General features: G+C 51.7%; 1 protein-coding gene across 4 annotated transcripts; it reads left to right on the top strand.

The window, feature by feature from the left end:
- The first annotated feature begins 6,742 nt into the window (after positions 1-6,742).
- Positions 6,743-26,741, top strand: SHISA5 (shisa family member 5). Of its 4 annotated transcripts, XM_027098598.1 has the most exons (6): positions 6,746-6,891; positions 10,514-10,670; positions 18,705-18,788; positions 24,992-25,107; positions 25,259-25,471; positions 25,553-26,741. In XM_027098598.1, exons 1-6 carry the CDS (start codon positions 6,822-6,824, stop codon positions 25,630-25,632), a joined length of 720 nt encoding a protein of 239 aa, XP_026954399.1. In that variant the 5' UTR covers positions 6,746-6,821; the 3' UTR covers positions 25,633-26,741. The 4 variants fall into 4 exon arrangements, with proteins under 4 accessions (XP_026954400.1, XP_026954399.1, XP_026954401.1 ...); XM_027098599.1 differs by lacking the exon at positions 18,705-18,788 and having other exon boundaries at positions 6,743-6,891; XM_027098600.1 differs by lacking the exon at positions 6,746-6,891 and having other exon boundaries at positions 10,538-10,693.
- The last annotated feature ends 44 nt before the right edge of the window (positions 26,742-26,785 follow it).

Raw genomic sequence — 26,785 nt, 5'->3', positions numbered from 1 at the left:
TCCTCACTGAGGAGGCGACCAATGTCCTGGATGTATTAAATACATTTTCAACTTACGATATTTTCAGCTTACAGGGGATTTATCAGTAACCCCATCGTAAGTCGTGGAAGATCTGTACCACACCACCAGTGATGGCTGTACTAGCTCTGTCTCCTCAGCCTGCTGGGGTTGCCAAAGGCTTTCCCTTCATCCTGGCTGGATTTCCACTGCCTTTAACTCCAACCAGGCAAACGTCCACTCCGGATGCACCCCCATTTCCCTGGTCACCTGCTGACAACTTTATCCGTTGGAGGAAACTGACTCTGCCCAACATAATCAGAAATGGAATTTATGAAAGTGAACTTGTGTAGCTCCCAGAACCACCAAGGGCACAGGAGGACAAGACAAAGAGGCCATGCCCAAGTCACAGTTCTGCTTTGGCAGACACTGCACGCTGCTACCCGGCTGCTATGACCCCCACCACTGCAGAGGCTCTGGTCACCAGCCCACTAGGCACACTCCAGGGAAGGTATGTCTGACTCTAGGGAAGGTACATCTGATTCCAAGGAGGGTACATCTGATTGGCTGGGCCTCGGGCAAAGGAAGCTGGGAAGTGGATGTCTGGCATTTCTGCCTTCTGAAATGGAGGAAGGGAGCCCAGGTGCTAGTGAAGAGGAATGGCAGGAGAGCTGTTCTCTACTTAGCTCTCACACTTCTGGCCCTGTGGGTCAGTCCTGGGCTGATGCCACCCACCCCCTGCCACCCACACCGTGGGACACTGGGCTTTCACTGGGTATTGCTTTGGCCCTATGCAGAGTTCCCATATGCAGCTTGACTGCCACATAAAGGTCCCAGCAGAAAATAGTCTTTTTAAAAAATATTTATTTATTTATTTGGTTGCACTGGGTCTTCGTTGCGGCAGGTGGGCTCCTTAGTTGCGGCTCACTGGCTCCCTAGTTGTGGCATGCGAACTCTTAGCTGCGCATGCATGTGGGATCTAGTTCCCTGACCAGGGATCGAACCTGGGACCCCTGCACTGGGAGTGCAGTCTTGGCCACTGCGCCACCAGGGAAGTCCCAGAAAAGAGTCATTATTAACACTGTGCGTATTTGAGGAGAGTCCAATAAAAGGGCCGTTTACAGAGCTGTGGGTGAATTCGGGTGGCAGCACCTGGGGCCAACATTGGGAGCACTTTCCTTCCCTAGGCCTTGTGGACTGAAGAAAAATGCACAACCTAAAAGTTGTGTGGGACCTTACTGAGGACTAAAGCCCAGAAGACAGCCTCTCAGAAAGCTCTGAGGAATTGCTCTGAAGAGATAAGGGAGGAGCCAGGATCTACAGGAGTTTTTTTGTGGGAAGAACAAAAACAAAAATATGTAGTTGAACACCAAGATTACTAATCACAAAGAACAGACATCTCAAGTTAATGTTTTTCTATGTATGGGAACATGCAAGGACCGGGGTTCATTGAAATTATTCCTTTGATATGCATCTTAACTATCTAGGGTCAGTATCCAAAGCACAGAATGCTTCCTGTTTTTCTCCATCCTGAATTCCCCTCAGGTGCACCATCTGTGGGTTGCTGCAGTGGCTAATGGCTTGATTCTTGTAGAACTGGGATAGCGGGCAACATTCTTTGTTTACAGGAAAGTCAGGCAACATTCCCTGTCCACAACCCACAGGGTCAAGGCCCAGGAGGGGAAGGGTTAGTGGAACCTGGTGGGACCCAACCCCCGACCCCCACTCCTGTTCAGTTTCTACTGTAATCTGTCTACCAGAGGGATCTCTTAAATCAGTCACTCCCTGGGGCTCTCAAGATAATTTCTCAGCATTATGGCCCTGAATGGAGGGACGGGCGAGCTGTGGCTGTGAGGGTGGAGCGGGTGGTGTTGGCGGTGGGATGTGGTGTGTCTGAAGGCCCACAGGAGCTTTGGGGAAGGAATAGGGAAGGAACGGCGCCATTCATGCACTCTCCTCCCACCCTCTGACGGATCTCCTGCAACTTAACTGCCTTCTGCTGACTAAGCCTGACAACTGACTACGAGAAGGGAGAAAGAGAAAGAGGGAACCCCGGGACAGAGTGGGATAGGGGGTGGATGTGGAGGGAAAAGTAGAAGACGGGCCTGGACAGGCATCTACTCTGGGCATCAGCACTAAGGTTGATGTGGTTGGTAGGGAGGCAGATGCACAGACAGCTATAGTCCAGCATAATGCGCGCTAGGGCAGTGGGAGTGGAGGGTGGGGTGGAACCCACAGAGGGGCCTGGGGAGGCTGACGCAGCCCATCCCCCAGGGGGAGTGGTTTCCGGGCTGGTGCTCAGGGGAAAGCGGTCAATGGGCTAAAGGAGATCCTTTATTTCCTTTTCCAGTTATTATCTAGCACCTGCTGTGTGCATGGCCCTGTGTTGGATACAGAAAACGTAGTCCCAGCCTCACTTAGCCCACAAAGTAGCAGAAGACACCCACATAACCCAAGGTTTGGTGCTGGGCTGGGGGTTCACAAGGGCTGTGGGAACACTAAGGGGAGCCCTACCCCAGACTTGGCATCTTGAGAGGCTTCCTGGAGGAGGAGGTGTTTAAGTTGGGAGCCAGAAAGGGTGGCGGAATTCACGTGGTGCGTGCTGAGAGCAAGGAAGCACAAGGAGCCCCATTCAGTGCTATGGGACTGAAATCAGGACTTTGTCTTAAGAGATACAGGGAGCCATTGCAGGGTTTAGAGCGAGGGGGTGTGACTGATTTGTACTCTAGGGAGATCCACACAGGAAGCATTGGGGGGAGCAGGTGAGTTCAGAGCTGGGTCAGTGGTGGGTAAACGAATGTTCTGGAGGTGAAAGTGGCAGAGCGTGGAGAGAGTTGGGCAGCATGCCTGGGTGACCAGGCAGAGATGGGGACAGAGGTTTGGGGACAGTGAGTTGCCCGTGGAAGCCGAGGAGGTCTTTGGAGATGGAGTTCTGGGAGTCCTCAGGGCAAGTATGGTGGTGGATGGGCGCAGACTCTCGGAGGCCAAAAGGGCTGGGAGGGAGGACAGGGCAGGGTCCACCGTGCCTTGGGTTGCTGGTGGGTGGTGAGCATGTGAGCAGTGGGGAGGGCCAGAGGAGAGGTGTGGGTGGGAGGTAAGGAAGGTGACAAACCTATGGTCCAGGACATCAGCACGCAGTGTGAGGGAGAAATACAGAGGGAGAGGGTGAGGACATAGGGGAGGGCCTGAGGTGCCACCGGCCTGGGACAGGACGACAAGAGGCACAGGGGGCTGTGCCCTGAGATAAAGTGTGAGCCTTTCAGGTAGGCCAGATGGGGAAGGGGCAGAATTTAAGGCAGGGTCTGCCTCAAGCCGGAGGGGAGGGCACCTACTGGAATGAAAGGGGGTGGGGCGGGGGCTGATAAGAAAGGTTGTCTGAGGGGGTGGAGCCAAGCACAAAGGTCCCCAGCTGCCGGCCCCTCGCCTGTGGCCTGGCATTGTTTTGCTGAGCTAGTCCAGCTGGTCTGGGTCCTTAAATGGACGTGGGACTCCTCAGTCTTGTTGAGACCCTGAAGTTTGGCACAGGGAGATTGGTTTCTGTCTGGGAGAAGCAGATTTCCTCAGGCAACCTGTGGAAGTGACAGTTTCCAGTTCACAGGCCTTGTTCACAAGGACCCCTGCCTGTTTCTTCCCCTCCCACCCCCCTCTCCCGGAACACACACATGGGCACATGCATGCTGGATGTGTGGCTGTGACTTACAAGCCGCTGGGTTTTCCTGGCCTCACCCCCTCCTGCACATGCACAGCTCTGGGTGGGTCCTGGAGCCACCACTATGCTCAACCATGAAGGTTTAACACAGGTGTCTTTGAGGTGTGGGAAGATGAGGGGGCATGAGGGAACCCAATACTGAAAAAGTCAGGGAGGACTAGGCCAGGAGAGAAGCCCCTAGATGGGGATGAGAGGCCAAAGGCAGGTGATGGGAGGTGAGAAAGGACAGCTCTTAGCTGTAATGGCCTATATGGGAAAAGAATCTAAAAAAAAGTGGATATATGTATAACTGATTCACTTTGCCGTACACCTGAAACTAAAACAACATTGTAAATCAACTATACTCCAATACACATTTATTTATTTATTTAGGCCACGTGGCATGCGGCATCCTAGTTCCCTGACCAGGGATTGAACCCGCACCCCCTGCAGTGGAAGCATGGAGTCTTAACCCTTGGACAGCCAGGGAAGTCCCCCAGTAAAAATTAGAAGAAAAAAAAGGACAACTCTTAGGAGTTTGACTGGGGGCAGGGACTGAGTTATGAAGAGAAACCAAGTCTGTGGGAGGCGGAAGGCGGGGCACCCATGGTGTGGAACAGGCCTCCGAAGGTGGCTGGCGAGGTGGACATGGAGGGGAGTGTGTGGAGGCCACTGTGCGTGGGGAAGGGGGACCTGGGCGGTGTTCAGCTTCAGACTGTGGAGCTGAGGGGGCAGAGGCAGCCGGTTGGGATGAGGCTGGGCTGTGCCAGGGAGGGCCCCTCATCCTGCCTGGGGGCAGTCACCCCTCTGCCCCCACAGTGTGCCCAGCACAGCATGCTGAGTCTTGAGTCCCTCTGGCCAGTGGTAAGGGGGACCATGGAGGACCCAGGCCCAGAGGAGGACCCTAGCCTCCTAGGTCTGGGAAACTGCACTGAGGACATCCCGAGTTGTCTCCTTGGGCCTCACTCCTTGTTACGTGAAGCCCCCGCCCTCAGGTGAGAAACGTGGTGGCATGCCGGATGTACACACTGGCTCAGGGGCCTGGTTAGTGTGATACTTCATGTTTTCTGCCTTAAGTGTAATGAGTTTAACTGTGGCAGGTGCAGAGTGGGCGGCAGGTCAGAAACCCTGGGCAAAAAAAGAATGCTTGCCATAGACTGGATGTTTGTGTCCCCCCCAGATTCACATGTTCAACTGCTGACTCCCAAGGTGATGGTATTTGGAGTTGGTGCCTTGGGGAAGTGACTAGACCATGAGGGTGGAGCCCTCATGAATGGGATTGGTGCACTCATAAAAGAGCCCCCAGTGAGCTCCTTTGCCTCTTCTGCCACCTGAGAACACAGGGAAAAGAAGTCATCTGTGAACTAGGTAGGAAGTAGGCTCTAAATGGACACAGATGAGCTGATACCTTGATTTTGGAATTCCCAATCTACAGAACTGAGAGAAATAAATGTTTGTCATTTATAACTGAATCGATGATGTTTTGTTATAGCTGCCCCAAGGGACTAAGACAGTAGTCCAGCTCCCCATCCCTGACTCTGCGGGGACTCGTTACTGAGAACCAAACTTGGGTCTGCTGACTTGAGTGCAGTAAAGCCAGTCTACTGACTGTGGTGAAGGAAAGTGCAGCGTTTATTGCAGGGCACCAAGCAAGGAGTCCAGGGCAGCTAGTGCTCAAAACACCCCAAGTGGGACTTCCCTGGTGGTCCAGTGGTTAAGAATCTGCCCTCCAATACAGGGGACATGGGTTCAATCCCTGATCGGGGAACTAAGATCCCACATGCCACAGAGCAACTAAGCCTGTGTGCCACAACTACTGAGCCCACACCACAACTAGAGAGAAGCCTGTGTGCCACAACTAAGATACAATGCAGCCAAAAATAAATAAATATTTTTTAAAAAAACTTTTAAAAAAACACCCCAACTCCCCATGGGTTTCGACAAAGTGTTTTTAAAGGCCAGGTGAAGGAGGGGAGTCACAGGGTATGTGATCAGCATGTGCACAATTCTCTGATTGGTTGATGGTGAAGTAACAGGGCCATGTCACAGGTGTTAACATTATCAATCCTGGGGCTAAGTGCTCATGATCATCAAGTAGTTAATTTCTTCCATTTGTTGGTAGTTTTAGCATCTATAAAACAACTCAGGACATGTGCATCAGATACTTCTGATTAGGTACTTCTGAGAGGAGCTACAGCGGAGGATATGGGGGAGGGGTCTGTCCAGGGAAGTCCCCATAGGGTCCTGCTCCCTTATGCCCTGACCCATAGTGAGGGGGCAGTGGAGGCCTGTTAGCCGTGGCCACATCTTAGGGTGCCTTGTGAGAACCCTGCTCTGGCAGCAGACAAGGATGGCCCAATCCTGCTGGCCCAATCCTGAGCCAGGTGATGGTTTAATGTGTGTCTGGAAACTGCCAGTTCCTTCCCTCAGACCAGGCCATGGGAGCCAGACTTGCCCTGAGGCAGGGGTGAGCCTGCCTGGACTCAGGGTAGAGTGACCACGGGGGTAGGGGTAGGGGTGTCGTGGGTGTCGTGGCAGGAGGCAGGGGTCCCCGAAGCCTCTGAACTAGGCTTTCAGAAGGGAACCAGCGTCTGTTAGGGGCCTACTGTGTGCGGAGGTCTGCTCTGGGCGCTGTCCCCCAGCCACCCCACTTGGTCCTCGGGTACCTCCCGGGGAGTGAGGATGCCCGGGGCAAGTGAGGAACCCTAGGAGCGGGGAGGGGCTGTGTCCCGCGGGCCAGCAGAACCCAACAGGCACTCAAGTGCTAGGAAGCAGATCCCCTCAGAGACCCCCTCCGGGCCCCAGGGTGGGGACTGGGGTTGTGGGCGGACAGGGCCCCGAGAGTCGAAGTCAACTTCGGTGGTCGCCTGTGTCTGAGACCCGGTCCCGAGGAGCCGACACCGGACAGTGCCTAGCCCCGAGGCTGGGAGGGGCGTCCGCTTACCCTCTCTCGCCCTCCTCCTCCCCTCCTCTCCTTCCCGGGCGGGGTTCCCGGAACGGCCGGGCCGGGCAGGGGCGGGGCGGGGCGGGGCGAGGCGAGGCGAGGCGAGGCGAGGCGAGGAAGCGGGTGGACGCGGGGGTCTCTGAGGCTACGGCCGCGCTACGACCGTCAGTCCGTCCGCCCACCCGCCCAGCCATGGCCGCGCCGGCCCCAGCGCCTCGGATCCTGCTGCTGTTGCTGTTGCTGCTACCAGCGCCTCCGGGTGGTGAGTCTTGGCGGTGGGGGAGTTTATCCCTGGCAGGCATGGGGGGTGGCCACGTCCGCGCCGTCCCTGGTAGGAGCCCGGGCAGCGCCGTCCCCGCAGTGACCCCAAACGAGCCCTAATAACTTCGAGGCAGTTAGCGGACCTCACGACTGGTCTCTCCTCCACTCCAGCCTCCCTCCCGTCAGCACTGACACTGCCCAGACCCCAGGCAGCTGCCATCATCGTTCTGTCCTAGAATGGGGAGGGTGGGGGTGTCTGTCCTAGAGTGTTCCAAGGGGCTGGGTAGGATTCCCTGCCTGGCCTTAGCGGGGCATGGTGGCAGCAGGGAGGCCTGGCCCCTCCATCAGAGGCCTTCCCTCAGCCTCTGTTTATTGGCTGGGAACCTCCACACTCTGCCTCCATGGCCCTGGTACTCCTGGAGACTGCTGAAGCTGGCCCCCAGGGCTGGAGGAGACACACCGTGTGTGTTGATTGTAGACGGATGAATCACAGACGGCGGAAGCAAGGCTGGGGGCCTTTCAGGGGTAGGGATTGGAAAAGCGCACTGCCCCCACCCACCTCCATAGGAAGCCAAAAATCCTTCTGGGGTGGGTGGTTTCCTCCAAGGGAAGGACTTTATTTCCTTGGGACTGTGGACGAATCTGGAGGACCTGGGAAAGTGAGAAGGTAGAGCCCTGTTCTCTGGTCCAGGGAGGTCTGGACAGCCTGGTTCAGAGCGTCTGGGCATCAGAAGAACATTTGTGTCATGGGCTTTTGGCTCAAACGGACTCACCTGTGTGTGTCTTCGGGCCCAGCTTAGACGCTTGGGCTGGGCTGTGGCTGTAAAGTCTGTAATGGCCCTGCTGGAGGTAGGTTGCCCGAGCCTCCCAGTAGCATGGGCTATGCTGAGCGTACCTGCTGGCAGGTGGACAGCTGGCTACATTGGGCCTGTTGGTGGTCCCATCCTCTGCCCTGCAGCTTTGCCCAGAGCAGGGTTCTGCCTGGAGCTGCCAGGAATAAAGCATCTCCCCCACCTAGTTGTCCCTTCTCAAGGAGGTCAGTCAGTGCCTCTGCCTTTGGACCTTGCTCTGCCAGTGGCCCCAGGGTGCATGATACTGTGGGGGAGGAAAAATTTTCCCTTCTTGCCATCTAGGTTCTTTGACTGGTCTAATAATTAAATTGATGTAAGACAGATTAACAGGAGAAAAACAAAAGTTTAACTGCATACCTCCTGTATACATGAGAGAGACACAGGAAAACTGAGTAACTCCCCCAAATGGTGGAAGCCCTCACCTTAAATACCATCTTGAACTAAAGGCAAAAGAGGATGTTGGGGGTCAGTTATGGGAAGTTACCGGGAAAAGCCCAGTAAACAAGGGTAAGGTTGTTATGCAGATTTAAACCTATGCCTTCAGCATTGATTCTAGAGATAAGGTCAACCCCCTCTTCCTAGTACAGCGAGGGAGATACACTTACAAATGGAGATTTCCTTTATACTTACAAATGTCTATTACATTTGTAATAGGGTAACTTCTTAGTTTTCAGAGCTTCTCCTATGTCTGCAGTTTCTTAAAAATAATCTGCTTAAAATAATCCTTAGGCCAAAGAGGAATATTTATTTAGTTATTTATTTGGATGTGGACCAATTTTAAAGTCTTTATTGAATTTGTTACAATATTGCTTCTGTTTCGTGTGTTCGTTTTTTGGCCACGAGGCCTGTAGGATCTTAGCTCCCCGATCAGGGATCGAACCCACACCCCTGCATTGGAAGGCGAAGTCTTAACAGTGGACTGCCAGGGAAGTCCCCAAAGAGAAGTCCCCAAAAGAGAAATATTTAGGGGTGACAAATTTTCCCTTTCAATATACCAACCAGGCTGGGTCTCTAGACACTGCCCACTGCCCTGGGGGCATGACCAGGCTGGGTCTTTAGAGTTCCAGTGCTGTGCCAGGACTTTGTACCTCAAGGTTTATCAGGACTATCCCCAGCCTACCATAGTCATCTGGGCCTTCCTGGACTGGGTGTTCCATCTGGGGCCTGTCTAGGCAGAATCCAGGACCATTCTGTCCTGCTGGTGGGCACTAGATCTGTGCTAATGTAGCCAAAGGATGCGTGGGAACATTTGGCCGTAACATCTTCCTGGAAGCTTGCAAACTTTGTGGTCAATTTCCACACTTGTCAGCCAGGTATACTTAGACCCCACCTCTGACTAAGAGCCTTGTGATGATTCTGGGGCTCCTACTGCAGGCCCAGCCCAGGGCTAAGTACTGCATGGACACTTCTGTGGCGGGAATGACTGTGGCCCATGGTGAATTGGTCAGGAGGCAGCCTGCTGTAAAGCTATAGTCTGTGAGGGCCGGCTCCTGAAGTCGTAGTGTCCAGCAGGGACTGAGGCTGCTGCGGCTGAGCGGTAGGGACAGGGAGTGAGGATTAAGAATGTGTCAGTCTGGGGCTTCCCTGGTGGCGCAGTGGTTGAGAGTCTGCCTGCCAATGCAGGGGATGCGGGTTCGTGCCCCGGTCCGGAAGGATCCCACATGCCGCGGAGCTGCTGGGCCCGTGAGCCATGGCCGCTGAGCCTGCGGGTCCGGAGCCTGTGCTCCACAACGGGAGAGACCACAGCAGTGAGAGACCCGTGTACCGCCAAAAAAAATAATAATAATAAAAGAATGGGTCAGTCTGGGCTCGCCTGGTGGCGCAGTGGTTAAGAGCCCACCTGCCAATGCAGGGGACATGGGCTTGAGCCCTGGTCCGGGAAGATCCCACATGCCGTGGAGCAACTAAGCCCATGCGCCACAACTACTGAGCCTGCACTCTAGAACCCTCAAGCCACAACTACTGAGCCCGCGAGCCACAACTGCTGAAGCCTGTGCTTCTGTAGCCCGTGCTCCACAAGAGAAGGCACCACAGTAAGCCCGCACACTGCAATGAAGAGTAGCCCCCGCTCATCGCAACTAGAGAAAGCCCGTGCACAGCAACAAAGACCCAATGCAACCAAAAATAAAAAATAGTAAATAAAATAAATTAATTAAAAAAATATTAAAAAATAAAGAACGGGTCGGTCCACTTCGCGCTCCCAATGTTGGGGGGAACTAAGATCCCGCATGCCATGCAGTGTGGCCAAAAAAAATAAAAAGAACGGGTCAGTCCAGGGCCTGGTCCCTAGCAGCTGGGACTGCTGGGCTTGGGTGGCTTCTGTAGGAGGGGGCCTGGAGTAAGGCCTTGATGGGTAGGTAGATTTGAAGGTGGAGGATGGGAAACAGGTAGAATACGGGCAGAGAAGGGGGTGACCTTCAAGGTCCTTTGTAGTCTGGACCCTGCTTTGTGGACTCTGGGCTTGATCCCATGGCCTGAGAGTGGGGAGTGGCCCAGTCAGACTCACACGTAGAAAGTTCATTGTCCCATCTGGAGGGCAAGTGGACTGGTGGGAGAGGGAGGGAGCCCAGGTTGGCACCTCTGCTGTGGCCCAGGGGAGAGGGAAAGGCTGGTTGGGGCAGTGGCCAGAGGTGGCCAATGAGTGGGATGGCTCAGAGATGGCTTGGCATGCTGGGACCTGCTGGCCTTGCTGGGGAAGGGGCTGTATTGGCTGGGACAGGGTGGAGGCCTGGCCCCATGGCCACAGATGAACGGTGTGTTTCTCTGTTTCAGCCCACAGTGAGGTGTGTATGGTTTCCGCTGGACACAACCTCTTCCCCAAGTTCTGTCCTGATTTCTGCTGTGGCACCTGTTATGACCAATACTGCTGCTCTGATGTGCTGAAGAAATTTGTGTGGAATGGGGAAGAATGTGGTGTTCCGGAGGCCAGGTGGGTGCATCGGAGGTCACAAGGTAGGCAGCCTGAGCCTGCCCATCTTTCCTCTCAGCCCTCTCGAGATGGTGGCAGATCACTGAGGGTGGGGGACTGGGGAGTCCTTGTCCTGGGCTGGACTCCCCAGACCCTGCTCAGGTAGTCCCTTGTTCCTCTCTCCCCCACTCTCGAGGGCTGAGCTGGTTTCTCAGGGGTTGGTGGCCTCGGCGGGCCCTGTGGCTCACCCCTGGGTGTGTACTTGTATCAACGTGTCCTCAGGGTGGACACCTTGGCATGAGTGTACCTCGCAGTGTGTGTGTGCACCTGGTGGGGGGTTGTATGTGATTTGTGCAGGTATCATCTTGTGGACCCTGGAGGGCATAGTGCATGGGTGTGTAGCCCACTGTGGGCCATGCCTGTGTCCTCTTGCCATGGCACGTGGATTTACACTGCATCTTGGGTTTAAACTGTTTCATAGGCTGGAACCAAGGTTCTAGGACCCTGTGTGTGTCTCCCTTTGCCACACTGTGTGTTTTGTTTGTGTTCGGCCACAGGTATAGAGGGTTGAGGTAGTCACACTGCTCAGCTCATGGCAGGTGACCGTCATTGGTCTGGGCAAGACCAGCCCTCCACCATCTTACACCATGTTATTTTAATCTCCCATGACCATTCCATTCCCCTCTTATTCTGTAGGCAACCAGTCTGTTGTATTCTTTCGATTATTTGTGTTGCAAAGTTTATATTTTGTGGGCACAGTGAACCTTCTTACTATTTGCAGTCAGTGCAGTGTTTGTAAGACGCATCCACATTGCTGTGTGTACACCTGGCCTGTGCCCATCACTGCCATGTATTCTTTGTGGTGTGAGTCCAAAACTTGCTGTCATAGATTACTGTGGTGGGCATCCTCATATACTTCCTCCTTTACAGAGCCATGTGAGAATTTCTTGCCAAGTACAGTGGAGCGAATTGCCAGGTCAGAGACATGCATGTAGTTACTGACTAAGGAGTTGCAAAGTTCTCTGGGGAATGGCGACACCAGGCTGTATGCCTGATGGATCATATTCTACCGTTTTACTGCTACCCTTTTGCTGTCTTTACATTTTATAAGTGTCTTCTTTCTTTCTTTTTTTTTAAAAAATTTATTTTGGTAGCTTTAAAAAACAGGAGGATTTATTCCATTTAAGTTTAATGTAATTATTGGTATTTCTGGGATTACATTCAATATTTGCTATCTTGTTTTGTGCTTTATATTTGTCTCTCTTGTTCTATATTTCTTTCTTTTTCACTTACTGTATTGTTTTGGTTTGTTTTCATTCCATTTTTTCTTCTGTTGTTTACTTCTTTTTCTTTCTTTATTTATTGGCTGCGTTGGGTCTTTGTTGCTGCGTGCGAGCTTTCTTTAGTTGCGGCAAGTGGGGGCTGCTCTTCTTTGAGGTTTGCGGGCTTCTCATTGCGGTGGCTTCTCTTGTTGTGAAGCATGGGCTCTAGGTGCATGGGCTTCAGTAGTTGTGGCATGTGGGCTCAGTAGTTGTGGCTTGTGGGCTCTAGACCGCAGGCTCAGTAGTTGCGGCCCACGGGCTTAGTTGCTCTGAGGCATGTGGGATCTTCTTGGACCAGGGCTTGAACCCGTGTCCCCTGCATTGGCAGGCAGATTCTTAATGACTGCACCACCAGGGAAGTCCCATGTTTACTTCTTTTTCAATCTGTATACTTTTATTTTTTCTTGTCTCATCACACTGGCCAGAACCTCTAGTATAATGATGAATAGAAATGGTGAGAACAGACATCCCTGTCTTGTTCTCAATTTTAGGGAGAAAGCATTCACTATTAGGTATGATGTTAGCTGTAGCTTTTTCATAGGTGCCCTTTATTGGGTTGAGGAAGTTCCCTTCTGTTCCCAGTTTGCTTGGAGTTTTAATCATGAAGGGATCTTGAATTTTGTCAAATATTTTTCCTGCATCTTTAGAGATAATTGGATGATTTTTCTATTTTTATTCTGTTAATATGGTAAATTATATTGATCTCATTCTTAAAGAATATTTTATCTGAGCAGGACTTAAGTTGATGGTTATTTTCTCTGACTTCCATTATCTCTGTTGAGACATCAGCTCAATTGTCAGTTGTCCATCATTTAAAAGAAATCTTTTTCTTTCCTTATGAGAGCTTTTTAAGATTTTTCTTTTCTTGTCTTTGGTATTCTTCAGTTACACTATGATATATCTAGGTATAGATTTTTAAAAATTTATGATGTTATGTTTGAGCTTCTTAAGTCTGTGGTTTAGTGACTTTCATCAGTTCTAGAAAATACTCTGCTATTCTTTAAGTATTGCCCTTCCTCCTTCTCCTTTCCTTCTGGGACTCCATTTATACATGCTGCATCTTCTCCTCCAGTGTCCACATCTCCTAGTCTCTCTTCCATATTTTCATCTCTCGGCTGCATTCTGGATAATGTCTTCTAACCTTTCAGTTCATTCAATTCTTCAAGTGTCTGATCTGCTGTTAAACTCATTCCTTGAGATTGTTTTTTGTTCTGTTATGTTGTAACATATAATTCACATACAGAAAACTGCATTAAAATAAATGCACAACTCAGCGATTTATCACAAAGCAAATATCTGCATGACCACTCTGCAGGTCAAGACATCAGAAGTCCTGTTGAGCTTACTCCCAATCACTGTCTTTCCTCTCATCCCACTAAGATAGTGATAATTCTTAACTTTTATATAGCCTTGCTTTTCTTTAGAGCTGTAATACCCAAACATGCATCCCTAAGTTCTATAGTTTAGTTTTTTTATTGGGGTTGGGGGCAGTATATATCATACATACATAAAAGTACACAAATATAAAGTGTACAGTTCAGTGAATTACTGCAGAGTAAACACATCCACATCCACGTAACCACCACCTATCCAGGGCAAGAATTAGCACATCCCAGCATCCCAGAAGCCCCCTCGTGTTACTTACCAATCAGTATTCCCTCTGTTATCCCCAAAGGTAACCATTAAACTGCTATACCTGTTAAACACACACACACACAGAGACATACACATGACATCATACATCTATTTCCTATCTGGTTTCTTTCTCTCAACATGTGAGTTTCATCCATGTTGTGTTGTCTGTTCATTTCCATTGGCGTATGTTAAGTTTTATACCACAGTTGATCCATTTTAATGTTGATGGATATCTGGATTGTTTCTTCCTTTCCTCCCTCCCTCCCTCCCTCCCTCCCTTCCTTCCTTCCTTCCTTCCTTTTGCTATAACAAATAATGCTGCTTTGAGCATCTTTGTACATATCCTTTAGTGCACATGTATATGGATTTCTTTTAAGTATGCCTAGTAGTAGTAGTGCATGTAAGTAGAGATCAAATTTCATTTTTTAATTTGGGTATTCAGTTGACCCAGTGCCACTTATTGAGAAAACTATCCTTTTTTTCTGTCACTCTACAGTGCCAAGTTTGTTACAGATTGAGTGTCTACATATGCTTGTCTGTCTCTAGGTTCTCTATTATGTTACATTGGTCTGTTTGTCTATCCCTGGGCTAAAGCAGACTCAATTACTGTGTCTTTATAATAATCTTTGATATTCTTCAATATTGTCTAAGTGATTTAAAAAAAAAATTAATTAATTTATTTTTGGCTGCGTTGGGTCTTCGTTGCTGCGCGCGGGCTTTCTCTAGTTGCGGCGAGCCAGGGCTACTCTTCATTGTGGTGCGCGGGCTTCTCATTGCGGTGGCTTCTCTTGTTGCGGAGCACAGGCTCTAGGCATACAACCTTCAGTAGTTGTGGCTTTCGGGCTGTAAAGCTCAGGCTCAGTAGTTGTGGCGCACGGGCTTAGTTGCTCTGCGGCATGTGGGATCTTCCCGGACCAGGGCTCAAACCCATGTCCCCTGCATTGACAGGAGGATTCCTAACCACTGCGCCACCAAGGAAGCCCTGGCAGGCGGATTCTTAATCACTGAGTCACCAGAGAAGTCCTACATTCTTTCTTAAAGGATATTTTTCCTCGTTATAGATTTCTAGGTTGGCAGTTATTAACTTTCAGCACTTTGAAGTTATCAAATTTCAGCACTTTTTTTTTAAAGATCAATTTATTTATTTGTTTTTTATAAATTTATTTATTTATTTTTGGCGGCATTGGGTCTTCGTTGCTGCGCGTGGGCTTTCTCTAGTTGTGGTGAGCGGGGGCTACTCTTCGTTGCAGTCTGTGGGCTTCTCATTACGGTGGCTTCTCTTGTTGTGAAGCATGGGTTCTAGGCATGCAGGCTCAGTAGTTGTGGCTCGCGGACTCTAGAGTGCAGGCTTAGTATTTGTGGCACACAGGCTTAGTTGCTCTGTGGCATGTGGGATCTTCCCGGACCAGGGCTCAAACCCATGTACCCTGCATTGGCAGGCAGATTCTTTAACCACTGCACCACCAGGGAAGCCCCAAAGTTCAGCACTTTGAAGCTTTCATTCCATTGTCTTCTTTTTTAAAAAAAAAAAATTTATTTATTTATTTATTTGGCTGCGTCGGGTCTTCATTGTGGCGTGTGGGATCTTTTAGCTGTGGCATGGGATGTAGTTCCTTGACCAGGCCCCCTGCATTGGGAAGGCAGAGTCTTAGCCACTGGACCACAAGGGAAGTTCCCTCATTCCATTAACTCCTGGTGTCTGTTGTTTCTGTTGAGTAATCAGCTGATGGCTTTATTATTGCTCCTTTGCAAGCAACATACCTTTTCTCTGACTAATTTTTAAGTTTTTCCTCTTTGTATTTGGTTTTCAGCAGTTTTACTATGATGTGCCTAAGTGTGCTTTACTTTGAATTTTTGCTGCTTGGGGTTCACAGTACTTCTGGAATTGTTGGCTTGTTTTTTTTGTTTTTGTTTTTGCTAGGAGAAAAACAAACAATTTTAATAGCATGTATATCTCCTGCATTTATGGGAGATATCCAGGAAAACTGAGTAACTCCAGCCATCATCTTTTTAAATATTGCTTCTGTCCCATTCTCACACTTCTCCCTCTAGGACTCTAATTACACACATGTAAGACCTTTTGTAAATTGTATTCCGTATTTCACCTACTCTCTTTTGTATTTACATTTACCATCTTTTTGTGTCTCCAGGCCTTAGTGTACATATATTTGTTTGGGCCTATCCTCCAGTTGTTTAATTATATCTTGCACTATGTCTAATAAATTATTATTATTATTTTATTTTATTATTATTATTTTTTGCGGTACGCGGGCCTCTCACTGTTGTGGCCTCTCCTGTTGCGGAGCACAGGCTCTGGACGCGCAGGCTCAGCGGCCATGGCTCACCGGCCCAGCCGCTCCGCAGCATGTGGGATCTTCCCGGACCGGGGCACGAACCTGCGTCCCCTGCATCGGCAGGCAGACTCTCAACCACTGTGCTACCAGGGAAGCCCATAAATTACTATTTTTTTGTGTAATTTTTTAGTTCTAGAATTTTTGTGTCTTTTTTATATTTCAAGTTCTCCTAAACTGCTTAATTTTTTTCCTTTCATCTCCTTGAACAAAGTATGTTTTGTTTTGTTTTTTAATATTTATTTACTTATTTGGTTGCACTGGGTCTTAGTTGTGGCAGGTGGGCTACTTAGTTGCAGCTCGCTGGCTCCTTAGTTGCAGCAGGTGGGCTCCTTAGTTGTGGCATGTGAGCTTCTTATTTGCGGCACATGGGCTCCTTAGTTGTGGCATGCAAACTCTTAGTTGTAGCATGTGTGTGGGATCTAGTTCCCTGATGAGGGCCTCCTGCATTGAGAGCACAGAATCTTATCCACTGTGCCACCAGGGAAGTCCCAAAGTATTTTTTTTAAACTTAATTTCATTTTTATAAAGCAGGTTCTTATTAGTTATCTTAAAGTATGTTTTGTTTTAATGTCAGGGTGTGATAACTTCAATATTTAAAGCCCTTGTGGATATTTCAGTTGTTTCTGTTGTTTTCTAGTCATGTTGTCTAGTGTCCTAGTGTTCCTGAAAATCTTCAGTTGTGTGCCAAACATTGCATTTGCAAAATTGATTGTAGACATTTGGACCTTAGGACTTCCTCCAGGGAGGATTGATATTGCTTTTGCCAGGGACATGAGCACTCTAAGGTCACCTTGGCCTAATTGCAGAGCTGAGCTGAGAAACTCATGCTGAGTTTCTCCTTGCTTTTCAGGACCCAGCCCAAGTGAGTGGGAATCATCAGGGCTTGCCCACCTGCTGGCCTCTGGATGTAATTTCTGCCACCTGAGGCTTTCGGAAATGCTGCTCTCAGCTGCCCCTCTGAAATAGGCTAATGCCCCCAGGAGAAAAGGGGCTTCAGATGCCAGGCCCACCTCCATGGAAGTCTCTTCCCAGCCACACACTCCCCCCGCCCTCCCTGCATCCCAGCTTGGTGTGCTTTACTCTTGTTATTGCTTGCCAAAGCACACACACTGAAGTTTTAAAGAATATTTTCTTCTCAGCTTTACTTGTCCTTCAAAGTTAGTACGGTATAGTTGTTCCTAATGCTCTTGCATTTTTTTCTTTGTTTCTTGAATTTTATTTTGTTAATTTGTTGAGAATTTATTTTGAGAATTTTCAAATACATACAAAAGCAGAGAGAATAATAAATCCATATATCCATCACCTGCTCCCATAGTTATCAATACTCTAACATTAGTGTTCCACATACCTCCCACTACTTTTGTTTTCTGGATTATTTTAAAACCCATCCCAGGCATAAAAATTTCTCCTTAAATATTAGTTATCTGCAGAAGTGAGTCCTTTAAAAAGAAATATAATTATATATCAGGAACACACTTGGCACAATTAACAGCAGTTCATTAATAGCTTTCTGTACTAGTCTGTCTTCAGTTGCCCCCATTTGTTTCAAAAATGCCTTTTCAGGGCTTCCCTGGTGGCGCAGTGGTTGGGAGTCCGCCTGCCGATGCAGGGGACGCGGGTTCGTGCCCCGATCCGGGAAGATCCCACATGCCGCGGGGCGGCTGGGCCCATGAGCCATGGCCGCTGGGCCTGCGCATCCGGAGCCTGTGCTCCGCAACGGGAGAGGCCACAACAGTGAGGCCCGCGTACCGCCAAAAAAAAAAAAAAAAAAATGCCTTTTCACAGGTGGTTTGTTCAATTCAAACAGTTATTATCATTTTGGGAAGGGGGGCCGCACCATGAGGCTTGTGGGATCTTAGCTCCCTGACCAGGGATTGGACCCAGGCCTCGGCAGTGAGAGCGCCAAGTCCTAATCACTGGACCAACAGAGAATTCCCAGACAGTTATTATTTTTAAAATCTCTCTTGTGTCTATAGTTTACCCCTTTTCCTTCTGTATTTTTATCTTTTTGCGTCTTTTCTCCTTTTCTTGATTAGTCTTGCCAGAGGTCCACCAGCTTTGGTTCTGTTAATCTCTTATTTTCCACGGCTGCTATTCTCTTTTATTTTTGCAGTTATCTTTATTAATTCCTTCCTTATTTGGGGGGTTTGTTCTATTACATTTTTCCCATCTTCTTCAGTTTACTACCATCTCAGTATTAAAGCTATAATTTCCCTCTAAGAACCCTTTAGCTGTGTTTCACAAATTTTGACCAGTGGTATTTTTATTATCATTCAGTTTTACAGATTTCTTAATTTCCTCTATGATTTCTTATTTAAGCCACAGCTCTTTTGTTGCTGTAATATGTTAGTTTCCCAAGGTATGAGGGGTTTTTTTTAGGATTTTTTTCTTTAATTTTGTAGCGTGTGTCTTTTGTTACTGATTTATAACTTCATCCCATTGTGATTGAAGATACTTTGTATGATAACTGTCTTTTCAGATCTCTTGAGACTGGTTTCGTGGCCTCACATGTGGTCTGTCCTAGAGAACGTTCGATGTGCACTTTAGAAGATTGTGTGGCTTTGTAGCCTGAGATCTTGGTGTGTGTGATATCCGTCCTCCAGAGGCCCCCAGGGCTACTTCTCTGGCCCAGTATGGGGCTGGCTTTCATGCATGTTCTGTGTGTGTGCTAAGTTAGTGTTTGTTCGTTCTCGGTGTGCTGGGTGGGGCGCAGGCATGTTAATTGTGAGGTTTCCTTTTTGCAGCGTCCCCACCAACGTGGAGCCACCGGAACAGCTGGGCTCAACACTGAAGTTTCGCTCTAGCCTGGACAGCGACCCCATGTCTGGGTAAATAAAACCTGCAGTCTGGGTACATCTTCCTGGAAGAGGTGACAAGGGGGCTCAGGAGGGCTGTGGGGACTGGGATGGCACAGAGTCCTTGGCCTAGAGCCTCAGGGAAGCTGTCACCATATCTGACCTCCAGGACCTTTGATCCTTGTGTTGGGTGTCTTCATCATTGTGCCAGGGATGGGGGAGACTGTGGTTGGGGGTTCACGATGGAAAGGCCAGGTGTGGGTGTTCATATTGACCTAGGTGATGGTGTGGGCACAGGTGACCTATGGATGTAGGTGATGGGGATGATAGTGGCAAAAGGTGATAGTGATGCGGCAGTGGTGGCAGGGATGAGATGATGGGGGCTACAATGCTGAGTGTGTGGTGATGGTACAGTGGTGGTGCTGGGTGCAGTGGTGGTGGGGAGAGGCCCTGACAATAACCATGACCCACAAACCCTGACACAGAGACGGTGCATCATCAGTTATCCCAGCATCTTTACCCCACAATAATCACCCCATCACTCTGCACCCCGCACCACCATTGCCCGCATCACTGTCACCACTGCCACCATTACCCCAACACCAATACCCACCACCAGCATCCCTATCACATCTGGCTTCCTGGTCCGGGATAGGGTGATGGTAGATGATGGTGGGTGTGTGGTAATGGGGGAGTAGTGCGTGTTGATGGTGTAGAGGCTGATGGTAATGGGGGCTATGGTGGGGCTCTGTAATGGGGTGACAGGCAGGTGTATGATGGTAGGAGGTGATGGTGGTGATGGGGGACAGTGACAGGGAGATGTGATAAGGATGCTGGTGGTGGGTATTGGTGTTGGGGTAATGGTGGCAGTGGTGAAAGTGACAGGGGCAATGGTGGTGCAGGGTGCATAGTGATGGGGTGATTATTGTGTAGTAAAGATGCTGGAATAACTGATGATGCACAGTCTGTGTCAGGGTTTGTGGGTCATGGTTATTGTCAGGGCCTTCCCTTCAGGGGGCCGGGGAATACCCCAATTGCCCAAACTCCAGTCCCCTTGGCCAGGTTCCTGCGCTGTCTTGTTGCCACCGTGACGGGTGTTGTGATGCACATTTCACGTGGATGGAATGGGCGTGCAGCTGCTTGTGTGTTTTCCTGGCGGAGTCTGTTCCACGTGCCATCTGCCCTCTACCTCGGTGGATCTAGAAGCCCCTCTGAGAAGGTCCACCTAGGCCTGGTTGCCCCTTTGGAGGAAGAGACTTTGGGCTCTGGGCCTGTGTAGTGGGGTCCAGGTTCTTGCCCTGTCCCATCTTGCCCTGTGGGCCTGGGTGAGTGTGGGCCTCTTTGGCTGCAGAGGAATTGGGGCAGGGCTCCTGTGAGTGGGGGAGGGGAAGAGGTGCAGCTTTGCTCCTAGGCAACCGTGGCTGGGCCTCCTCCCTCTGTTCTGCCCGCTGATCCTGTTCCCTATGTTGGTCAGAGACTGAGACCTGGAAGCGCCACTCCCTCTACATGCAGGGAGCACCCCGTTGCTGAGGCCCGAGGCTGTGGGCTTTCAGTTGGCCCCACATGGGGGTCTGATGTCCAGTCAGTGTGGGCCTCGTCCTGGGCAGGCACCATGGAGGGCTCTGGGCAGTGTTGGGGTCTGAATGGTGTTTTAGGATGAAGACCACTCTGGCTGCTCCCCGGAGTATGTCAGCAGCTGGCGGGGAGCCTGGACCATGGCTTCCTGGTCCAGGTGTTGTAGGCCAGAGAGAGGCTGGGCTGGCGGGGTGAGGTGAGGTGCGGCTGCTTGCTAGGAAGGTTGCCAGGGAAGGGGCCGCGGTGTGGTGTCCTGCTCTCTGCCCTGCATGGGGAGATACAGGACAGAGGAGGAGTGGGTTTCGGATGAAGGGCTCGGATTTGGGTGGGATTGAGTGTGTTGAGGGTCAGCTGCATGAGGAGCTGGAGAGGGTTCAGAGAGGGGGAAGGAACGTGGAAGGTGGCCTGGTTTGTGAGTGAGTACTGAGCACTGTGTGAGAAAGGTGGGTTCCACACTACAGAACAAGGTCCCCCAGGAGGCAGAGGAGAAGTGGCTTCCCGGGGCCAGCTCAGGAGCATCTCCCCCCACCTCCTGCAGATGCGGAGGTGTGAGTGTCCTGCTGCCTCCCCACCAGGCCATCTTGCCCATCTGCTGGGAGTGCAGATGCTGCTCAGCCCCCTTGGGCCCCCACCCCATCCTGCCCCATATCTCCTCTGCTTCTGAGCAGAGCCCCAGCGTGGTGCACAGCACCTGCCTTACAAAGGTTTAGGGCTCCAGGAGTAGGTGCTGGGAGGGTGGAGGGATGGGGTCATCAGTGACACGTCTTCTGTGGATGCCCCCAGGTGATCGCCCCCCTGGGCCCCAAAGAGACATCCTCTCCTGTGAGCATTCGTGTGATGCCCCCTCGGCCAAGGGCACTGTTGTTTGTCCATTGGAGCGTTGGTTCCTTGGTGGGGTCCAGCCTTGGTTGGAAGCTCGGGGGACACTCGACAGGGGAAGGACCCTATGTGCTGAGGGGGCCTGTGCCAGCTCTGCCTCCCTCCCCACCTCCGACCCCTCCCGCTTCATTCTTGGACTTCACCCCCCTACCCCCGCTCTTCCTCTGGGTGACTCCTTGGGTTCTCCAAGAACGAGGCACCAGTTCATAGCACAGCGATGCAGATGAGACCACATCTGCCTGTCATGGCCTGGGCTCCATGCTCCCCATGGTGTGGCCATGTTACCTGTGGGTCTTCCACCCACTCTCCGCTTTGGCAGGTGACTCCTGTCCTGCCCTGTTGATGGTCAGTGGCTGGTTCTCTCCCCAGAGCTTCCTTGGTTCCCTGTCATGGTTCTTTTGGGTCCTGATTTCATTGTCCCTTCCTAGCTCCTTTCACTCACAGGATGATCAGGCAGGAATGGTGTGTCTTGAAGCACCCAAGTGGTGGAACTGCTGGCTCCAGGCTCCAGGCAGGTCACTGCTGACCCTCTGCGCTGACTCTGCTGTGATGGTGCAGGGGGAGGGCAGGGAGGTCCACTAGGTGAGGTGTGGGCATCGCCAACCTGTGTCAGTTCTCAGCCCTCACTGCGCTCCTTCCGCAGCTCTCTCACCCAGTGTGTCACGGCCGCGTGCTGCCTGGCCAGCGTCGCGGTGAGAGTGCTGGTGTCTCAGTTCCAGAGACGGCCCTCTCGGTGTCTGGACGTTGGAAGTCTTTGGCCTCCTAGGGACCGTCCCATTCAGCCCCGCTGCAAGCTCCTTGCCTGGGCTCTTGTTCCCCTGGCCTTCTGTCCCTTCCTGCCTAGGCCAACTCTGCCTTCTGAACTTGGCCTTTGGGCTCCTTGATCTGGGAGGTAGCCTCAGCCTTGGGAAGCCCCATTCCTTCCTCTCGGAGGTGTGGTTCCATTAGTGTCGTGGCCTGTTGTGGCCACAGGCCCCTGCCCCACTCTGCAACCACCCCTCAAATATTGCTGTTCCTCAGGGCAATGTGCCTTGCTGTCCTACTAGGTGCTGCCCATGGGGTCCCTGAGTGAATTTATTCATTTGTTAAATACTTATTGAGCACCTCCTGTATGTCCAGTCACTGGAGATACAGTGATGGTCCGGAGCTGGTGCAGTCTGTGCATCCATGAATCCACAGGCTGGAGGTAAGATGCACATTAGTCAAACGCTCACACAAAGGAGTGTGTGTTTATAAACTGAGGTAGACAAGAATTTGATTTGTAAGAGCACTTATCGAGGAGCCTTACCTCATCTGCATGGTCAGGGAAGGTGTCCCTGAGGAAGTGATGTTTTGAGCTGAGGTCTGAAAAGTGACCAAGAATTAATTGTGTAGGGGTGGGAGGAAGAGAAGAGCAGACGGGGCAGTTGGGTGGGAGGAAATGCGTGTGCAAAGGCCCTGAGGTAGGACACAGCATGGTGCTTTCAAAAGCTGAAAAGGAGGGTGATGTGGCTGGAGCACACAGGAGGGAGGCTGGGAGTCCCAGGCCACACAAGTTTTATCTTATTTAAACTTTTAATTAAGATTAACATTTGCCTATTGTAAGTGTTACTATCTGGTAAGACAAATCCTAGATTTTTTTCCTTTTATTATCAACTATTATATATGTATTTATATATGTATACACACACACACAGAGAAAAGTACAGATACACACACACATCACACGAAGTTTAACAAGTAAATTATAAAGCAAATTCCTGTGTGACCGCAGGAGCTACAGGAGCCATACTAGGCTTTCGAGCAGGAGTGACAAGATAAGACCTGACAGGGTGGCCAAGGGGACTTGGGGAGGCATCTGCATCTTCCTGGTGAGGCAGGTTCAGATTCAGGCAGGTTTGTGGCTTGGAGCATGTGCTGGTGGGAGAGGAGGAGCTGAGGGGACGGGCCGGCGGGCCCCCGGGTCTGCTGGTAGGCTTAGATGGCTGAAGGAGCCCATCGAGGGGACCGCTGGAACAGGGCTGGCCGGCTGAGCTGGGCGGAGCAGGAGCGTGGTTTGGGGACCCTAGGCGGGGCATGTCTTGGACCCCGTGGTAGTGCTGTCCTGGACAGTGGGGTGGAGAAGCTGGGCCTGGGCAGGCAGGGCTGAGGAGGCAGCTCCGGGAAGACAGCCGAGCACTTTCCTCCCCACTCCTGGCCCCAGTTTGGAGCGCAGCTGGGAGCAGCTGGGGCGCCCGCCAGCCGCACTGTGTCTTTAAGAGGCCCCGCATCTCTCCTTCCTGCCTCTGACGTCAGGGGTAGGGGAGGGCCGAGGAGATTTGCTTTACTTTTCCTGGAAAGGGGAGGAGATTGAAACCGAGTGGCCTCATGATGGAAAGGGGAAGTCCGGGGGTGCAGGAGGCCCCTAAGTGAAGGTGGAGGCTAACATGGGGTGAGCTTGGGCGCCATACTGTGTGTCAGAGACAGAGACAGAAGAGAGAGAAAGAGAGATTAGAGATCGGTGGTGGTGGCCCTACAGTTGAGTGCTATTGATTGCGTGTGAACGTGGGTGTGTGTCTACATCCCTGGGTCAGTGGAGGGTCTGGGAGGAGCCTGTGGGTGAGGAGCAGTGACAGGCTCCTCTGGTTCGGCAGGAAGGTACCTCCTGACGGTCCTGTCTTGGGGCCTTGTTCTGGGCCTCACAGTGGCCAATGGCTCCTATTTTATGAACGCGGTCAGGTATTTTGAGTCTGGAGTGTGAAGGGTCTGTCCTTAGTCTGTCCCAAAGCTGTGCACCGGGCCTTGCTGAGCTTGTGCTGCCCGTCTGGGCTGCGAGATGGAAGACCCTCCACCCAAGGCGGGGCGCAGGGGGGTGCCCAGCCTTCCCCCAGGCCTCAGGGGAGGCGAATGCCTAAAGCTCACCAAGCCCCTTCCACGTTTTGATGTGCTTGGTGCAGTTGCCTTTTACTGGCACACTGCTTGGCCTCGGGGAACAGGGGAGGACAGCTTGGGGCTGTGGCTGTGCCCTTGAAGGTCGGCTTTGGTGAACTTCCCACCACGGCCTGCGTTCTCGGGGGGCGGGCTCTCCACTTGGTCCTGGTCCTTGCTGAGGGGCCTGCGTGGGCAGGGAGGCGGCCTCTTCAGAAGGCAGGGCCCCTCCAGCCCCGCCTGGCTCTTACTTTACCCACCTGCCCTTCTGGTCAGAGCGAGGGTGTATGTGGACACCTGGCACAGTGCTTGGCACCCAGCAAGCTCACCGTCACTCCGGGGGCCAGCAGCCCTACCCTGGGCTCGCTGCGCGCCTCACTTCACTGTCCTGGCCACACCAGCCTCCCCTTTCCTGGAACTTCTCCCCGTTTTCGTTACCTGTGCTTCCTGAGTCATTTTCCCTTCAACACCTGCCTCCTCTAATAATCTGTGGGCTCCCAGAGGCCATGAGTTGGTCTGTCTTGCCCACCTCTGAGTTTTTGGTTCAAGCCACACAGTGCCTGGCTTGTGGCATGTACTCGATGGGCATCTGCCGCTGGCTCGGTGGGGATAGACAAGATGTGTGTATGGGGGAGGCACCTGAAGAACTCTCTCCCGTGCTCCTGAGGGTGTGGCCAGGGGCCCCCCGCTGGGTGACTCTCAGTCAACCCCATTTTACACTTGAGGAAACACCTGAGGCTGAAACAGGTTCAAGCTACATACCCCAGAGGTTGCTCTATCTGTGTTGCCCAGAGTCTCCTCTGGCAAGAGGGGTGCACCTTGGGCATGGGTGTGGTGTGGAATGCTGGTCCTAGGTAGGGGAGAGAGGCCCTGGGCCTTGACTGGCTTTTTGGCAGGTTTGGAACGACTGTGGCCGTCGGACTGACCATCTTTGTGCTCTCCGTTGTCACTATCATCATCTGCTTCACCTGCTCCTGCTGTTATTTGTACAAGATGTGCCGCCGACCGCGTCGTAAGCATCTCCAGCCCACCTGCCCCAGTGTGACCCCTTGTGTGAGGGTGCCGACCCCGGGTGGTGGGCGTGGTTTACCAGGGGCCTGACGGAGCTGAGCTGGAGGGAGGGGTGGCAGGCCTGAGGGTCCTAACTGGGACTCTCTTTTCAGCGGTCGTGACTACCACCACGGCCACCACAGTAGTGCACACCCCTTACTCGCAAGCTCCAAGTGTGCCGCCCAGCTACCCCGGACCAACGTACCAGGGCTACCACCCCATGCCCCCCCAGCCAGGGATGCCAGCAGCGCCGTACCCCACACAGTACCCACCACCCTACCTGGCCCAGCCCATGGGCCCCCCCGCCTACCATGAGACAGTGGCTGGTGAGTACCCCTACCGACTCCAACTGTGCCGGACCCCCTGCAGCCATGCCCACCGCCAACCAGTGTCCTCTCTATTTTCAGGAGGTGCAGCCATGCCCTACCCTGCAAGCCAGCCTCCTTACAATCCAGCCTACATGGACCCCCCGAAGGCGGCCCCCTGAGCACAACATTGCATCTCTGGCTGCCACTTGATCTGTCATGTGTGTGTGAATGGGTATGCAGGCACGGTCCTTTTCTCCCTGTGCGTGGTATGTGTGTCCTGTTTGTACATGAGGCTTCTTGTGATGCCAGTGAGGGGCTGGGAACAATTCTTGCCAGAGTTGCTGGGACCACACTCTGTTGCCTTCCTCACTCAAAATTATGCTTCCTGAAATCTCAAGCAAAATTCAAAGAACAGTTCTTTTCTAGACCACCCCAGGGAGAGCAAGTGGGGCTTGTCACACTAGGATAGTACAGACTTTTGCCGGCAGGATGCACACGTGTTCCAGTTTCTGCAGAATGGCTAGCCATTGCTCAAGGCCACGGCTTGTCCCCAGGCTTGTCTTTGAAGAACCCGAGGATGATGCAGGCAGGTGGGTGAGGCTTGGGAACTGGCTACAGGTGGGTCTCAACCCTTACCCATAGCTCCCTGAGCCTGTGCCATGCCCAGTGGAGGGTGGGCAGCCTCCTGATATCAAAACGCCTCAGGCAGAACCCCACCCTCCCCTGAGCGCTGTGTGCCTGGTCTGTGTTCTTGCATCCCTCCTGGGACCACCTGGAGGCCCACATTTACCCTCGGTCTGGCTGCCCTGGTTGGCTCTGGCCGCCACCTTAAGTGGGCAGGGTGGCCTCTGTCCACCTACACACTCAGGTGTCCTCCCTGCAGTGTTTTTGTTTTACTTTTAGCTAAGTATTTTGCCTGTTTTCTGTTTCAAAATGTGTGTAATAGTTGCTGTGAGGCTGAAACCCCTGGGTCCTGGAGGAAAATTGCCCCAGAGAGCAGAGGAACTCTGATGTCTGATAGTCCCTGCTTCCCCAGCGCCAGCCTCACAGGCTTTCCAGCTCCTGTACCCCAGGCCACAGTTTGTCTTGGCAGTGGGGACGCCTGGGCCAAGGTGTCGTCTGGACCAAAGGTGGAGGGGACCCTTGGTGGCTGCTCTTGGCCCAGACACATACCTCGCTGTTCCCTATCCCTCCGTTAACGTCTCACCACATAGTAGCTTTGTACCTGTTGATGTGTTTTGGAGTCTAGGGTCTGCACCCTTGTTTATAATAAATCCAACTATTTGGAGCTGCTGTCTCCTTCCTTGGCTGCTGGGATTGGGTTTTAGGCTA

Source organism: Aethalodelphis obliquidens, unplaced genomic scaffold (genome assembly GCF_003676395.1).
Source record: "Aethalodelphis obliquidens isolate GAN/ISIS:26980383/991018 unplaced genomic scaffold, ASM367639v1 scaffold125, whole genome shotgun sequence".
Classification (NCBI taxonomy): domain Eukaryota; kingdom Metazoa; phylum Chordata; class Mammalia; order Artiodactyla; family Delphinidae; genus Aethalodelphis; species Aethalodelphis obliquidens.
Note: the sequence above shows the minus strand (reverse complement) of the source record. Positions and strands in the feature narration are given on the sequence as shown.

Coding starts and splice junctions, on each gene's coding strand:
- SHISA5 (XM_027098598.1), top strand. CDS start 6,822: ATGGCCGCGCCGGCCCCAGCGCCTCGGATCCTGCTGCTGTTGCTGTTG. Junction 18,789..24,991: donor GACAGCGACCCCATGTCTGG/GTAAATAAAACC, acceptor GCTTTTTGGCAG/GTTTGGAACGACTGTGGCCG. Junction 25,472..25,552: donor CTACCATGAGACAGTGGCTG/GTGAGTACCCCT, acceptor CTCTATTTTCAG/GAGGTGCAGCCATGCCCTAC.